We start from the raw sequence: 17466 nt of genomic DNA on the forward strand, positions 1-17466 counted from the left end.
CGCTTCCACATACAGAAACCTGTACTTAAATGCAGCACAGAATATATAGAAATAAAATTTTAAACTAACAAACACCTATAACTGCTTCTATCAGTGAGCCCCTCTTCTGTGTCTGGTAGTGGACTAGGTTCAGTACAGAAATCATAAGCCGTCATCCATTTGAAAACACTTTTAGTGATCACATTAACCAATAAATGGCAACCCTTAGCCAGGGTTTTGTAGAAAGAAGGAACGCATGTATCCCATTAATGATGAAATTGCAATTGAAGGTTCTTTTTCAATTAACTGAATTACCTCAGTAATGGACTCTGCAAGTAAACAGACACTAAGCTGGCCTTGGGACTTTTGTACAAGAACAGCTAATTTTAGGGTCATGTACTGGGGTCAATACTTTATTCATTGCAGTCACTAAGACATTTTATATATGTACTTCTCTATAAGAAGGATTACTGTTAAGAATTATCTTGAATTATCAGAGGTAGCATTTATTATTTTGAGCATGTAGAAATGTGGATTTATACATTTAATGTAAGATGAATACAGCATTAGGACTCATGTATCTTAGTTAATTGAAATTTTTACTGTTTGGGTTTTATTTTTACAAAACTGCCTTTCAGAATGCCAGCCATCTGTTGAGAGGCTATGTTCAGAGTGACTTTTTAAAGAATGTAGACTGCATTGAGATTTTAGTTGCTAGGTAAAGTGAGAAATATGAATCAGTGTAACAAGTCAAATTTTAAGAAAGACATCTGCGGAATTATATACCTTTTCATCCAGAATAGTTTGATTACCAGGTTCCCGTGAAAATTCCTTGTTCATAAAGGTCATATTCTTTGTAAAGGACATATGCCTTTAGACGATTGGGTAACGGAAGAAATGACATGAAGACGGGGCAGCGCAAATGTAAACGTCCCATACACTTCCGGATCTTGAGGCGGCACAAATGTTTCAGGGAGCGAGGGTTTGCTAAAATGAAAAACAGGCACATTATCCAAAAGAAAGAATTGCTTCATTTTTTAGTGATCTTTAGCAAATGTATTTTATACTTAAGCCACCAAGATTTTCATTTGCTGTGACTAAATGGAAAAGTTAATTGGGAAATAGCTTTCCACTTCTCATTGCAGATCTCGTAGCTGTGGTTTCAGAGCCATGTCACGTTAGAGTCCAAAGACTGGCATCAGTTGTGGGTCTGGCCTGTGAGACCTAAAGCTCCTACATCTGTGTGTATTAACCCCTTGTCCTGCCCCTTGGGGTCAGGCTAAAAACTAAAGATCACTACCTGTGGGGAAATTATATGAAAGAAATTCTTCTTAATTTGACTTACGTGCTGCTGTGAAAGAATTTGATTTGAAGGGTCATTTAATATCCTCTGTAGCCTTAGATCTTAGCATTTTCTCATCCCTGTTTTTAGTGCCATTTCATAGTTTTTAATTGCTGTGTCTATGGTGTTCCATAGGATCAGAAGAAAAGTATTATCTACCTATATGATAAATAATTACCTAACAGATTTTATCTATTGGGAAATGGTAGTAAGTACAAATTAAGTGTAGTTATAAACAGTAACATATTTTAGATAGGAATAGTGTTTTTCTTGGTTTCTTTTAGGTCAAGCTTTTAACTGAAGAGAACAATGTTCTACAAAAGAAATGAGTTCAGTTAGTATTTTTTGGTAAGAATCGTCAAGAAAGAAAGATACTCACTCAAGATAAAATGGATTTCTGACCAGAGCCTCTGTTTTTGGAGCACAGCTGTCAACTTTGAACAGATCCTAACTTGATCAACATAATCAAGTATCACTCGAACAACCCTTCCAGAGAGATGTTGCAGCCATGACAAAGTTATTACTTCGCAGAACTGAGGAAGAAAATCAGAACTATGAAAGTAAATGGAAAACTAAGTATCTGTGGTTTAACACAGTAATCAAAAGGACACTAAACTCAGAGTCAAGAACCAAGGTTTGAAGTTCCTCATTTATAAACTAAGGTGTTGAACAAGAAAATATTTCTTAGCTCTAACATTTGGAAAAATATTTACTACTAAGTCTTACAAACTTTATAAGATACAATGAGGGTTTAAAACAGACTGTTACATAATATCTTTTATCCCCTTTGGTTGCCCATACATAAGATCTTTTATCCCCTTTGGTTGCCCTCATGGCTGTCTGGAATAAAGATTACCTTTCCAGCTTCACTTGCATCTAGATGTGGCCATCTGACTAAGTTCTAGCCAATGAGATGTCAATGGAAGTGTGAGCAACTTCCAGAATGCTGTTAAAAGAAGAGCAAGGGGTGTGCTGCTTCCTCCTGCCTGCCTTCCTGCCGGTTGGAATGTGGATGTGAGTTTCTCCTGTGAATCATGGAACTGTCCAATTAGAAGGCTATTTACTCTCACCTCTATTTATAGGAGAGGGGAGTAAGCCATCTTATTAGAGCCTCTCTTATTTGGGGTTTTCTATCATTCATAACCTATTCCCACTCTGATACTTGAAACGTATGATAGTTTCTGCCTTTAAGTAATTTACATGTCCTTACACAAGATGCCCATGTAAGAAGGCAAATAATACTAATATGAAGTCAGGAAATAATACAAGATGACATACTGCTTAAATACCAAGTCCTACATTAATCATAACCTAAAAGTAATATACAATATTAAAATATTTTCCTTTTCAGAATTGACTCAAAGTTCTTTCTCCATTTTATTTATATTTTCAGATTTTAATAATATGAATTCAAGTATCTATAGTGCATCTATTGTGTGCTAAGCACAGATCTGTAAGCTGAGGAAAGTGGTGAACAGGAGCTTACATTCATGTATTTGTGGGGGAGATACATAATCAGTAAAATATTAATTTCAGAAACCGATAAGTACTATAAAGGAAATGAAAAGCATTAAAGAGAATGATTAGGGAACAGAACTGCCTTAGGTAAGATGCATAAGGAAGGGCCTCTTTGAGGAGGTAACACTTGAAATGAGACCTGAAGGGTGGCAGCTATTTGAAAAATCGGGGGAAGAGCTCAAGTTGGGGAAAATAGAAGTGACCAATTAAGTAGGGGGAAAATAGGAGACTGTGGTGTCATGACAGCTAAGAGAAAAATGTCTCAAGAAGAAGAGAGTGGTCAACTATATTTATTGTGATCCTTTTTTCATCAAAATGTGACCAAAGAAAACCATTAATCAAATGTTAGAGCCAAAAACCTAGGGGTACAAGTATCAGGAACCCAGAAACATTTTAGCTAGATAACTCACTTCTTCAAAGAAAAAGCATAACTGGTATATAAGGCTGCATTTATTCTTCAGAGCCTTGTTCAGATGTTGCTTCATTTGTGAAACTCCCTAACTAAAGTTAAATCACTTTTTCCTCTAAACTGTTTCTATACCTTTTACATCTTTCTACTATCATGTTTATTTTATCATGTATTTATCATATTAAAATCTTTCCCTCCATGAGCTTCTGGAGGGGATGGAGTTTTATCTTTTGCTGTAGTTCAGGGCCACGGATAATGACTACATAGGGTGACACAGCCGATACTGTGCACTTACCATAGTATCTTTGATAACTGTAGATGTCCAGCCTTCAAAAGTATAGAAAGGATGAACTTTGTCTCCATGAGGACAATCAAAGCATCGCTCTGTGTCATACCCATAATTCAACAGCATCCTGAGCATGACTTCATCTTTCAGCGTGTATTGAAGTGCTGATGGGAAATGTAAAGGGTTGACTTTGCAGAAGTAATTAACGTTGGCCCCATGCCGTAGCAGCAGGCTTATCAGCTCATAGTTGCCCATCCTTAGGGCTATCTGGAGGCAGTTAACTGGGTCTTGATTAGGCAGAGCTCCAGCACTCAGAAGCAGCTTAACTGAAGAGAGGTCACCATTTGATACAGCAAAATACAAAGCTGACTTCCTGTGGTCATCATAGTGTTTGCGAATTCTCTGATCTAGCATGAAATTCACATCAAATCCAGCCTGGATGAGAAGTTCCAGGCATTTGGGGTGTGCTCCTGCTGCTGCACAGTGAACTGGACTGATGCCACTCTGCTTAATGGCAGCAAAATCCGTAACTGGAACCAAAATCTTCAGAGCTCTGAGAAAAAATTTCAAAGTGCATTAAAAAATAGTTTTTGTTAAGATGCTGCATTGACCTGTTTATGATTGCTTTATACTAGCACTGGATGGTATTAATATCAGTTGGTATTTAGACACCCCAACCAAAAAAAAGCATAGTCCTGCATCCAAAAACTCAGATACCATGTAAAGTTAAATGAAACTAAGGTGTAGATATAAAACTCAGAATTACCCCAGTCAGTGAAACCTGAGGCTCCCCATATTGCCAAACGACCTGAAAATAAAGTAGTTTTATGTCTCTTCAGGGTCTACAGAGGATGTCTGAATTTACCACTTTCTAGCTGGTCAAGAGTTTCTCATCTTTAAAAGGGGTGTTGGAGTAGTAGGATCAGAGATGAAGAATATAAAATTCCCAGAAGCTGCCCCCCCCCCAAAACCCCATAGCTATTACTATTTCTATTATTTGCAATAATGTAGTTGAACTTACAACAAGTGGCCTCTGTCAGCTGCCACATGAATGGGCAGGTGGCCTGAATTCTTAGGGATGTTGGCATCAGCTCCATACTCTAGCAAGAGAGTCACAGAGTCTGGATTTCCTCCACTAGCTGCTTCAAGTAAGATGGAAGAAGAATCAGAGGCCTGACCAAGAGCATTAGCTCCTAGGAGGAGAAAGAGTGATGTTATGCAAAGAGTCTTTTCCACCGTATTGCTTAAGTATTCTTAAAAGTGTACCACCACTACCAAAAAGCAATTATTGAGCAGCTACTTTAGCAAAACACTAAGAATCAAAGACATAAAGTATGTACCTCCTGTCTCAGACAGTTTACAAACTAGTTGGGGAGAGAAAATGGTGTAAGCAGTCTCTAAGGTATAAGTAGGTTGGCTTTCAGAGTAATTTTATAAGTTATTTGTTTCTAACTTAAAAATCCCAGGAGAAGTAATTTTATAGAAGATGGTTTTATTTCCAGACCAGCATACAAAAGCTCGCTTACCTCATAACACACTATAAGATGGTACTAACAATCCTGTTGAACTATGTCACCATGACATCTAATGAAGATCTTATGGTGGAAAAGGGTATTTGTTCTGTTTTAACTTGTTCCTAGGAGACTGTTCATACTAAGAGACACTAGCTGTTTTTAGTTGAAGATAGGGACTGCTGATAGTTAAAAGGGTATATTGTAGTACCCTGTAAGCTAAGTGCTGTGTGAGTGGTGTGGATAATAAGAGTACAGATACAGGCTGTCTTCTTGAAGATCTCAGGGCTGGGGTTGTGAGCAGGGCTGGGAGGTGAAGGAAGGAGGAAGGAATTTGGGGTCAGTTGTGGAAGGCCTCTCAGTAAAGGCTTTGAAGAAAGAGTAGCATTCGAATGGACAAAAGGAAAGGAGGACACTCTGGGCACCTTCACAACTCATATAAAAAAGATATAGTGACTTTAATTTAGTGTGGACTCCATAATCTTCAGAATATAAGGACTCTAATATTTATTGACTGTCTTGCATGTGTAAGCAGTGAGCCAAAGCCCATTTATGGTGTATGTTGGCTCATCACAGTCATTTGTTCTTCTCTGTTCTTTATTTTGACAATATCATCCACATACAAATTCTATTTCAATATATTATTCCTAATGTATATGGTGTCATTGTGCTTTTCATGGAATGGCACTCTATTGCTGTTTTAACTTGGAGGAAATTGAAAGATCTTTCTTCATGGAAAAGATTATGATGAATCAGATCTCAGTCTTAAAAGCTCATATAGTTTTAGATGCAAAACTCCAAACTTAAGTGGAGTTGTACAGTGGGAGGAGAGATGAAAGCGACTTCAGTCTTTGGAAAATTATGTCCCCTCCTTACAAGTGCAGAATGGGGTACCCAAATGATGCCATTCATTGAGTAATCCATCTTGAAAATGAATTCCTAGAAGACAGATTATCTTCTCTATGTTCTGGAAGGAATCCATAAAATGCTTCCTACAGAAGAATTCTCACTGTAGCATTTGATGAGGAATAATCCATTTTAGGTGGGTGTTCTCTTAGTGAAAGGTCTGCATAGAACTATGAGAAATCTATTATATGCACCAGGTTTTTTCTTTTACTGAAGAACTTATTCACATTTTTTGCTAATACACATAATATATATGTCCTGATTATCATCGCTCAATTAAATAACCCCTTCCTGCATATTTTTGTCTAATTGAAAAATTTGTAAATAGATTAAAATATTTTGAAAATTAAAAAAAAAAGAATATAGTGGCTCCCCCAGAACCCCATTCCTAGAATGCATTAAGAAATGTCTAATAAGCCTCCATGTAATGAGTACTCACTATGTGCTGGTTTCTTTATGTATGTAATAATTTCTAAACTTCACAACAACCCTAGGAAGTAGATGCTAATATCTTCATTTTAAAGATGAGGAAACTGAGTTTCATTGAGATTAAATTACTTCACCAGAGATGCACAACTAGTAAGCAAGGTAGTCGGGATTCATGTACAGGTGGGCCAGACCCAGGTCCTATTTCTATGATGCCATGTTGCCACTCTAGCAATGCAGGGTAGTAAAGTAATGTGATTTGGAATGAGACAGATGTGGGTTCAAAGCTTGGCTCTTCTATTTAGTAGCTATGTGCAAATGACTGTATAAGGGGCTTACCTAAGGGAAATGCTCCCTCACTGACCTCACTGAGGTCAACCGATACTGGTTTCTTTGAAAGGTTAAGGATTTAAAATCTGTCGCCTCTCCTGTTTCTTTATATTTTAATCAGTGATCTACACAAAAGGTTGCTCTTTTTGTGTAGATGAAATATCCAGTGTTTACTTTGTTATTCCAGCTAATGACTTTAGACATCTCTGGTATCACTCATTTAAAACATCTTACTTAAAATGTCTTATGGCCATTGATTGGGAACTAGCCTCCCCTATATGATAGGAAAGATTTAGGTAAGTCTAAAAAGCAGAAAGTTGTTCTTAAATGTAGGAGTCCCTGCAGTCTAGAAAATTGGACACCAGGACCGTCTATTGTTAGAGAAAGAAGACTTCTGGATACAAATGGGGAGGAGAATAAAGAAGATAATTCTAATATTGGGACTTTATTAAATCTTGGTAAAGATTTACTTCTTCGAAAAAAAGCTTTAGATATTACACTGCTTCTTCTAACAGTGTCATCAATGAGGGTCTCCTCAAAGACAGTTCTCTGAGCCAGGATCTCTGCCAGTTAAACCAGGATCTAAGATGGCCACAGCTATAGCATGGGTGGCAGGGGAGGGCGTGTTTGAAGGGAAGTTCTACAACTGGTACCATCCCTGACCCTCACTTTCCTCAAGGGTAAAATGAGGATAATGCCTACCTTACAGGGTTTGTAGAAGATTATTCGAGGTAAAATAAGTAGCTTAATACCTGGTGCTTAGAAAGTATTCAATACCTATAAATTGCCTTCCCCTTCTCTCAGAGTTTTGTTTATTACTAGAGGGGAGAACTGGGACCCAAAGAGAAGAAATCAGGAAGAATTTCCTAACAACTTAATTCATCTGGTAACAGGTTGGACTGCCTCATAACTTAGCTTAAGCAGAGACAACGTGAAGGGGATGTTGTGGAGTCTTTCATTCTATCAATCTAGAAAAGAACAACAACACACAAAAAATTAAACAAAAAACAACCATCCTCTTAACATGGTCAGGGTACATTAAGTAAAAGAGTAACCTGCATCCTAGTAATTTTAGGGAAACTGCTTCACAGCAAATAAGAAATATTCAATCCCTATTTTAGGCTCTTTCAGTAGCTAATATTAACACACACTTCAATAAAATATTAAATTAGGCTTAAATAAAATGTTAACTTCTATTACACTGAAGCTCTCCATAAAGAGGCGAATGCTTAGGTCATGTTATCCTTTAGTACTGTGCTGACTGTAAAGGAAAACCTTGCCTTTCTGCAGTAATAGTTCCATGATTTTAGTGTGTCCACTTTGGGCAGCAAGAGCAAGAGGAGTGAATCCGTAGGAGCTCTTTGGGTCAGGGTGTGCCCCAGAAACCAGCAGGAGCTTCACTATGTCCCGTCTGCCCAGTCTGGCTGCTTCGTGGAGAGCTGTCCTCTCGTTGGCACACCGCAGATTGACATCTGCTCCATGGCTGATCAGCAAGGCGGCCATATTGTAGGAGTCCTGTAGAACAGCTGGGAGATTAGAAGTGAGGGAGGCATTATGTTCAACCGGAAATTAAGGCCAGAGTATCAGATCAGCTAGTTTCCCTCAGGCTTCTTAAGGAGTTCTTCCTACCTATCCCCCATATACCAGCATTTGGTGTTTAGGAAACGGATTGTAAAATGAGGCATATATCAAATAATATTAATAGTGTTTTACATCAATAGGCTATTTGCTTTTCTGTAAACCATGACCAATTATTCATTGTCTGTTGGCTGCTTATGTGGCTGAAAAACAAAGTTTTCATTTATCATCTTTATGTTCTCAAGAAAATGGGAACTTAAGTACCTAGTACAGTCCTAGAAATGTTTGTAGCTGCTTTACATGAAGAAAAACAAAAACAGCAATAATTAGGAAATTATTTTTAACCTCACATTTTGTTAACCAATATTCTCTAATTGGCATTTCTGCATTTATGCTGTTAATTTGCATTGGATGATAATCTTTAGTCCTTCAAGATTCTAGAGCACCTTAATTTATCCATCTCCCTATCCATTTGCTAATTGTTGGCACCAACTGTGTTTGGGGAATCTTGCTAGGTGTTAGACACTGAATCAGTATGAATTCTGCTCACAACCATTTATAATGTGCCATATAAAGGGCTATAATTGCACTAAGACTAGAAATATAGAGCGCCAAGAGTGTTGGTTTTTTTTTAATTCATTGAGCTGGCACTTTGTGTGCTCTTTCATTCTGGAAAGATGAAACATGTCCTTTGTTTTAGGAAATAATTTTCTTGACTTGTCTCATTGACGGTATATTGCCTCTATTTTGTCTGTTTCTACCATTCCTATTACTCACATGTTGCTCCTCTTCAGTTATCATCCTAGTTCTTAGTTATTCTTCTTTCTGATTTTTCATTTCTTATCTTCTTCTTCTGGAAGCTTTCCTAACTTTATCTCCTCGCATTTGAGTTTTTAAAAATTTCTGCCATCATATTTTTAATTTTCAAGAGTGTTTTTTGTTTTGTTCTTCATTTTTTTTTAGTAGTGTCCTGCTATTTCATTAATTTTCATTGATTTCTCTGAGGAAATTAATGATAATTTCCCCCTACATTTTATTTTCCCCTAAATAATCTGTTTCCTCCAAGTTGTTTATCTTTGTTTGTTGAAGACTTTCCTCAGATAGTCCTTGGATGTCTGCTCATGATTAAGAGTTGGGGCCTAAAAATCTGCCTGGAAATTCTAAACATTGACTGTGGTCCTAACTGTAGGTTAATATGCCTGGGCTATTTGTTGGGGAACCTCCAGTTTTAGTATTTTTAGTTCTTTCTCTTTGAGCTGATCAGATTCTCCAAAGAAGCCTCCTCTTGGAGGGTGAAGTTCTAGCTGTGGGCTTTCTAGAATTTGGTGAAGAACTGGGAGATCTCAGCCTATGTGCTTAATTCCTCCAGTGTTTTCAATCCAGTACTCTTGCCCTTGCCAAATAACCCCTAGTCCAGAGAGCCTTTGCTCACACTATTCAGAGAAAAAACTTCCAAAATTCTGCTGGGTGGGGGAAGAGTCTGACGCAGCAGGGTGGATTGAGAGAAGTGATCTAGATACCTGACTACTTGTTTCTTAATAGTTTTCAACCAATTTTTCTATTTTAGCTGCCCATCCTTCATCCCTGCTCCATGAGGTAACTATAGCCAACAATTTCCAGGCCTTTTGATATAACTGTGCTGGTTTTTGGCTTTCCCCACTCCAATTTAAGATTTGGCTTTCTTGACACTTACTACACATCCATCTGCTCTTCTGATTTTTAAAAATCATGTTGTTGTTGTCTCCTCTCCCATTCTTCCCATTCTTTGTATCTTAACCCTTTAAAACACTTGATGAACTGTAATCCTCCTGAAGACTCAGGAGGCAGCAAAATTAGTCATTAATATTTAATCTGCATCTTTACCCAACCACTGGCTGCTTCTTCCTACTCCGCTCCTCTCCTATATTTCTTTTTTTTTTTTAAATTAATTTATTTATTTATTTATTTTTGGCTGTGTTGGGTCTTCGTTTCTGTGCGAGGGCTTTCTCTAGTTGTGGCAAGCGGGGGCCACTCTTCATCGCGGTGCGCGGGCCTCTTATTATCGCGGCCTCTCTTGTTGCGGAGCACAGGCTCCAGACGCGCAGGCTCAGTAATTGTGGCTCACGGGCCTAGTTGCTCCGCGGCATGTGGGATCTTCCCAGACCAGGGCTCGAACCCGTGTCCCCTGCATTGGCAGGCAGATTCTCAACCACTGCGCCACCAGGGAAGCCCTCCTATATTTCTTATAACAGAATTAACTTGTTCAACTGAGGTACCATGTAAAATGATCAGCTCATATTTGGGCAGAGACTTTGCCTCAGGCCACCTCACAGGCCAGCCTATATAAAGCTTCTTGAGGGTCAGGTACCCATGTGTGGTTATTTGGCACCAGAGTGACAGTGATGCAACTATGCACAAGAAACTGCCTTTGAAACCTGTGGGCCTGGAGGACACTCAGAGCCACAGACTGTTCTCCAGAGCTAATGTGTTAATTTACCTGTAAGAAGAGGAGAATTGCCTTCGACATTCTTGGCATTTGGATTGCAGCCATTGAGAAGAAGAAAACAGATATTTTCTAAGAGGCAATTGCTGACAGCCAAAAAAAGTGGTGTTTCACCATTGTGGGTGGTTTGCTCCCACACACTGGGTTTTGAAGCTGAAATAAATCCATTAGACCACACAGATTAAGATACAGAAATAAATTTTAAATTTATTTCTCAGAAGCATCAATAAGAGTTATAAAGGGAGTTTACCTTTCAGGGTTATTTCCAAAATGTTCTTATTTAATTGCACTGCAGCCTTATGTAGAGGAAGCCAGCCTATCTCATCTGCTTCATCAAAAGCAGAATGGTACTTGGTCAACCCTGACAATACATCTTCCTTACCTATTAACAAGTCAAATGAGAACATATTCACATTTGGCACATATACAAGGCAGCCCATACTGCTTCTGAATTCCATCATCAAGGTTAGTGCATGAGACAACAGTATTCTAGCACTACCTTTAATGAAAGCCAAATTTAAATGGCATAGGACAAACAAGCAGTAAGGCCTTTCATCTAGCATTCCATACCACCTGGACCTGTGAATACCCGTCATCTTGTTACATACAGAAAACAGCTCTGTCCACCGAGGAGCCCAGGAGCTGTTTGCTAAGTTTTGCTGAAGTAGTTTCTCCCAGGAAAGGCCCCATCAGACTCTTGACAATTAGCTGTTGACCCCATAGTGTTTGGCACTTGGGAGATCCTGCTTCTAGGCTTCCTGAACTTAGAGGGGAAATGCTACCAGTTGTCACCATCACATCTTACCACAAGTTGAAGGGGATAGAATAGGAAGAGTACTTAACTGTCTCTATGGTTTCAACTATCCTCTTACAGTCTGCAATCAAAAAGCTGCAGAGAAAAAACATATGAATGTAATTCCAAAACTGAGGAAAAAACTAAGGCATCTGATAAAACAAAAGGCAAGGGTAAAGGCAATAGTAGTTAACCAGGAATGAACTCATATGAGGCAATGACTGAGGCATAATAGAAATACTTCAAAACGCAAGAGGGAGGAGATATGGGGATATATGTATATGTATAGCTGATTCACTTTGTTATAAAGCAGAAACTAACACACCATTGTAAAGCAATTATACTCCAATAAAGATGTTTCAAAAAATAAATAAATAAAAGATATATGTATATATATTCAGAAAAAAAAAAGAAAAAGAAAACATAGTATGGCCCTTAATGTGTTCCAGGGAAACTCCCCTCCCATGTGTCTTCCCTCGTCAGCTTCTTTAAGGCAAGAACTGTGAGAGCCTGGATCACAGTTAGCCTTCAATCAGTGTCTGCTGAACTGAATCAAACATGCCTAGGACTGAAATGTCACATTGTCACATGGTAAAATTTAAATGGCCACTCTATAATGTCAATGATTCCAGCAAAAATTATTATTTAAAAAAGTAGTAAATAATCATGGTGTAAGTTTTAAAAAATATTCATGATCAGAATCTGTATTCAAAAAACACAATTAGCAGTTTTTTAAAGTAATATTTTTATTAAAATATTTAAAGTTTTAAAGCTCAACTTATAAATCTTATATTATTTTTAAATCTAGCAAATAAGGATTGTCACCTTCCCTTTTTCTTTGGTTATTCAATGAACCCAGCTTGAAAAAAATAAATTCCCTTAGACAATCTGTCCTACTTAAAATTTAGTCAATCTCCCTATTTAAAGTCAACTGATTAGCAACCTTAATTCCATCTGCAGCCTTAATTCTCCATTGCCATGTAAGGTTACATATCCACAGGTTCTGGGGATTAGGACTTGGACATCTTTTGGTGAGGGTGGGCTTTATTGCTCCTGTCTCAAGTATATTCTATTTTCCTAATTCCTTCAAGTGCCTGATCAAATCAGCAAGCCTTGCTAAGTATCATACAATTCTTGCAAGTCTAATGACTGAAATTTATAACTGTAGTCAATTTTAATTTCTTTGAAACATTTCAGTACTCTTAATCAAAATCTCTTATGCCTTTCAACCTAAAATCATGACTTCAAAGTTAATCACAGGGTTTAATCACAAGGTTAATACAACAGGTAACCCAATGAAATCTAATTTCTTTACAAATCTTTTAACTATTTAAAGATTATTTAAAGATTATTCCTAAATTTAACATAAAAGTGTAGGAATAGTGTGGTAAAGAACGCAGACTCTGAAGCCAGGCTGCCTGGCTCTTTACTTACTAGCTCTGTGACCTTGGATAAGTCATTTAATTTCTCTATGCTATGCCTCAGTCGCCTCATCTCTAAATGGGGAAAATAACAGTACCTACCCCATAGAGAGGTAACGAGAATTAGAATTTAAATGAGTTAATACATATTTATGAAATGCTCAGAATAGTGTGGCACACAGTGATCACTCCATGAGTATGTTACTTTAAAAAAAAATACTGTAGGTTTGATATACTCCAACATCTCTGTATTTAATTACAAAATCTCTTGGGGTTAAAACACATTTATCCCATTTTACCTCCATCAGGCAAATAGAGGTCACCATCCCAAGCAAATGGGTTTAATACCCCTGAAAAATAATTGTAACTACTCAGGGGCTTGAAGTTGCTGATCACCCAGAGAGCACTTGACTAGCTGTGCTTGGCCGCAGACAGCCCATATCCAGGGCAATTCTCTTACACCACTGAGGGATCCATGGGGTCCTTTTCTAGTGTTGTCATACCAGAACTCTGAGTTCACACCCTTCAGAAGGGGTTAGTCTCTTCTGGGTTTAAGTTTACATAATCACTCCTTTTGATTTGAGTAGATTAAAGACTTTACCCTACTAAGATTTCTGTGTCTTGGTTGGATTTACGCATTTCCTTAGCTCCCCAAAGACAAGATGCATTAGTGTTCTCTAGTCTTACATATCCTCATGTATTTCTTCTTTCTGATTTCTCATCTGCCTCTCCTCACCCATATTTGCTAGTAACCTCCTCCAACTATTTTCTTTCTTTTTTTAAATTAATTTTTATTGGAGTATGGTTGCTTTACAATGTTGTGTTAGCCTCCACTGTGCTACAAAATGAATCAGCCATATACATACAGAGATCCCCTCCCTTTTGGACTTCCCTCCCATTTAGGTTACCACAGTGCATTAGGTAGAGTTCCCTGTGCTATAAAGTATGTTCCTATCAGTTGTCTATTTTATACATAGTATCAATAATATCAGTGTGTCAATCCCAGTCTCCCAATTCCTCCCTCCCCACCCCTTTCGCCTTTGGTATCCATACATTTGTTCTCTATGTCTATGTCTGTATTTTTGCTTTGCACATAAGGTCATTGATACCATTTTTCTAGATTCCACATACATGCGTTAATATACGATACTTGTTTTTCTCTTTCTGACTTACTACACTCTGTGTGACAGTCTCTAGGTCCATCCATGTCTCTACAAATGACCCAATTTCATTCCTTTTTATGGCTGAGTAATATTCCATTGTATATATGTGCCACATCTTCTTTATCCACTCCTCTGTTGATGGACATTTAGGTTGCTTCCATGTCCTGGCTATTATTTTCTTTACTGCCTGATTAAATTCTGAATTATTTCCAAATTTCTCCTGTCTGGTCACACATCAAGTCTCATAGATATTCAGCTCCTTGGATTCTGACCCTCTCTTCTGTTTTTTTCACAACACTAGCATTGTGCTTATGACAAGGCTCAACTGTTGAATACTTATACTACATTGCCAGTGAGATACCATTACCTCTCATCTTCAGGTGACTGCTGTGTAGTTTCTGGCTTGTGAATATCCTGTAAACTCTGTTGAATGATGAGCTGGGTGTCAAACTCATCATCTGTGTCTTCATCACTGGTGTAATTATCCATGTGAAACGCAGACAGATTTACTTTAAAGTCAAAAAGAATTAAAAATATTTTTCCAGTTGTGAAAGATTATCAACTGATTAAAATTATAAATGAAATTCAGAAAACTAAAAAATTAATAGGATTGATAAATGAAAAAGTGCAAAATTTAGAACACAAAATATTCATTTAAAAATTTTTTGAAAACCCCAAACAGTTTTCTGAACTGCCACAGATTCAACATAAATTAGAAGTTTTCCATGAGCAGCCATCTACTTAAAGCTTATTCAGGAAACACAACCTTTCATATAAAACTTAGGTCAGTGCCATTGTAACTATGAAAATGTTCATATCAATCTATTTTAAACTTGGCTTATGAGTTTTTCTCATTAATTGTAGCTCTCACTCCAAAGAATATCTTTCCTACACGCAGGGAGTATTATGCTGAAAACAGTATTTTATTTAGTTAGTAAATACTAAAAATAAACATGTTATAGGAATAAATGTATTCTCATAACATATAACAGGAATAGTGGGAAAAGAAACCCCGATATATTTTACTAGGCAACATCTCAATGGTTTTAAAAGAACATTTCAGTTTTAGCATAGAATAGGTTTGATCACATACCAAAGACTTTTTACCTTTTATTATATCCTTTAGGACAGCACTGAAGTTTTCACCGTTAAGGATTAGCACATCAGAATTTTCATTTATATTTAGGATCTCCACTCCCGTGTAGTGACCATTCCATTAATAGCTTTACTATAAATACTTGATCATAAGACAGTCTGGCACATTCTCCCTGTTTTTTATATGTGGTTTAGCTCTGTTTGAAAACATGATCTCTTTTTTTCACTGCTGTATTCATTAAATTTAAAAGATTAAACATTCTATTCCTGGAATAAAATGCTTTTGCAGGGGGTTGGCCATGTGAAGTGAATTCATTCTCTTAGGGCTCATGCACATAGACACTACAAACCAGAATCAATTTTCTACTTAAGAGAGGCCAAACATTTTGCACTGACTGAATTATCAAAAGTGACTGTCCCAATGGTCCTGATTCACTGGGATGCTGCACCTACATTTTCTTTGGATTACAGAGCTGCAGCCTAAAATGTCCAGGGAATCCTAAGGAAGGAATAAAAGATAATAAAATAGGATAATAAAAACAAGATAATAAAATTTTGACTATAATTTTGTTTTGTTGAAATGTTTAAAAATTGTTAATATACACTAATACTATAAGTGCATACTAAATAATAAGAATAATAACTACTAAAAATAACAAAGAGCCCACTTGGCATTTCCAATTAAATATGAAGCAGATGCCAAGAAGCATGATACCACCTCAAGTGTGTAGGATTTCCCTCCAGTCATCTAACTGTCTTTGCATGTCAATTCACTGCTTTGAGTTTCCTTTCCTTGTCACAGGGGTACTGTGAGAAATGGAACTAACGTTTTAAAAGTATGAAGGAAGGGGTTTCGTTCTGAAATTGTTTCAACATTTTCCTTATTTACAATTTATTTATTTATGTATTTGAAATGTTTGTGTATAATCACTTCACATAGGTGAGTGGAAATTATTACTGAAGCTGATGAAATGACTTAACACTTGTGAAACAGATAATTTCTGATATTAGTTAAATTTTATCCAGTCTTCCCAAATCTGTTTTTCACATATATATCAGACTAAAAAGAGGAACTAAATAAAAGTTTCAAAGATTTTCCACATTTCTTTTCATGTTTTTCTTCCACAGATGTCTGTGATCTTGAGAGTCCATGTGGAAGGCTGTACTCCAGTTGAGACTCGTACATCAGGGAGGAGAACAATGCAAAGACCACTCACAAAGATCATTGAAAAGAATTACACCAAGATACTTGGGTTTTATAATATATATATTTTCAAGTAAGTGAAGGCAATATTTTTTTAACTTCTTTCAGATGTTTTCTTAATTTGTCCAATTTAGTCATCCAACTGACAAAGCAGAGCAACCCCACGTTTGATCCAGTGTTGAGTGGGTTGGTCTGTTTTCAACAACATTGCAATGACAAAGTTAGTAGAATGTCCTGTGGTGGAAAGAGTTCCTTTACGTTCACTTGTCTTGTAAAGAGGACAGACATAGGCATTCGACTTCACAATCTGAGACTTTTTAGCTTGAAGAAAAAGGAAATATATTCATTTGATAAAAGGAAAACAGCCAATGGTACTAAAAGAACAACTATTTATCTTGTAATAAAATGACCAGTACTAAATCTAAGATCATGATTATGATATTGAACATTTTAAAGTTATTGTTGTTGTGTTTTTACAGTTGGCATATAATTATGGTTGTGAAACAAGGTAAATGATTTCATATGGTGCATGATTCTAGGTCTGGAGGACAGGAATTGATTTTAAAGACCTGATCACTTAGCAGGTATGAAAACACTCAAGAGGACTTGGGAGAGAAGGAGAAATTAGGGAAGAAGGAATAAAATACAGCATAGGTAATGGAGGAGATGCAGAAAGAGAAACACAGCTGCTTAGAGCTCTAATACAAGAAATCCATAAATTAGAAGCTGAAGTTACTATTTGTTTTCAGCAGGTTATTACTAATAAAAATATACCAACTCTTACCTACTCACAAAAAGAATCTATACACAATCCTTGAAAAGCCAGATATGAGATATTAGGAATCTTTCTAAACTGAGGCCACATTTGTCATAGTTATAAATGAACTGCTTTAATAATAAAAAATGCTTAATGGGTTGAGTGGTGATTGGGTAATTTATAAATTTTTCATTTATAGTTATTTGAGAATTAAAAAATAGAGAAGAAAGAAAAAACAAAAGAATGAGCTTCAGTTGTTCAGATTT

General features: G+C 36.9%; 2 protein-coding genes across 2 annotated transcripts in view; both read right to left on the reverse strand.

The window, feature by feature from the left end:
- Positions 1–787: 787 nt before the first annotated feature.
- On the reverse strand, positions 788–14633 carry ASB14 (ankyrin repeat and SOCS box containing 14). The gene is made up of 9 exons (XM_061195446.1): positions 14512–14633; positions 11612–11656; positions 11018–11151; positions 10762–10920; positions 7988–8233; positions 4556–4727; positions 3544–4087; positions 1701–1854; positions 788–966 (listed from the first exon to the last, which is right to left on the reverse strand). Exons 1-9 carry the CDS (start codon positions 14631–14633, stop codon positions 788–790), a joined length of 1755 nt encoding a protein of 584 aa, XP_061051429.1.
- Positions 14634–16573: 1940 nt separating this feature from the next.
- DNAH12 (dynein axonemal heavy chain 12) overlaps positions 16574–17466 on the reverse strand; it is a 220147-nt gene continuing 219254 nt past the window's right edge. The window contains exon 73 of the mRNA XM_061195447.1: positions 16574–16764. Coding sequence (XP_061051430.1) covers positions 16574–16764 — 191 coding nt within the window. The remainder of the gene's footprint in view (positions 16765–17466) is intronic.

This window comes from Eubalaena glacialis, chromosome 7, assembly GCF_028564815.1.
Source record: "Eubalaena glacialis isolate mEubGla1 chromosome 7, mEubGla1.1.hap2.+ XY, whole genome shotgun sequence".
NCBI classification, from domain to species: domain Eukaryota; kingdom Metazoa; phylum Chordata; class Mammalia; order Artiodactyla; family Balaenidae; genus Eubalaena; species Eubalaena glacialis.

Excerpts from the sequence above, each read along its gene's own strand:
- ASB14 (XM_061195446.1), bottom strand. The coding sequence starts at position 14,633 with ATGGATAATTACACCAGTGATGAAGACACAGATGATGAGTTTGACACC. Across the intron at positions 10,921-11,017 it reads TTTGGAAATAACCCTGAAAG|CTTCAAAACCCAGTGTGTGG; the intron begins GTAAACTCCCTT and ends GATTTATTTCAG. Across the intron at positions 4,728-7,987 it reads GGAACTATTACTGCAGAAAG|GAGCTAATGCTCTTGGTCAG; the intron begins GCAAGGTTTTCC and ends TTCTCCTCCTAG.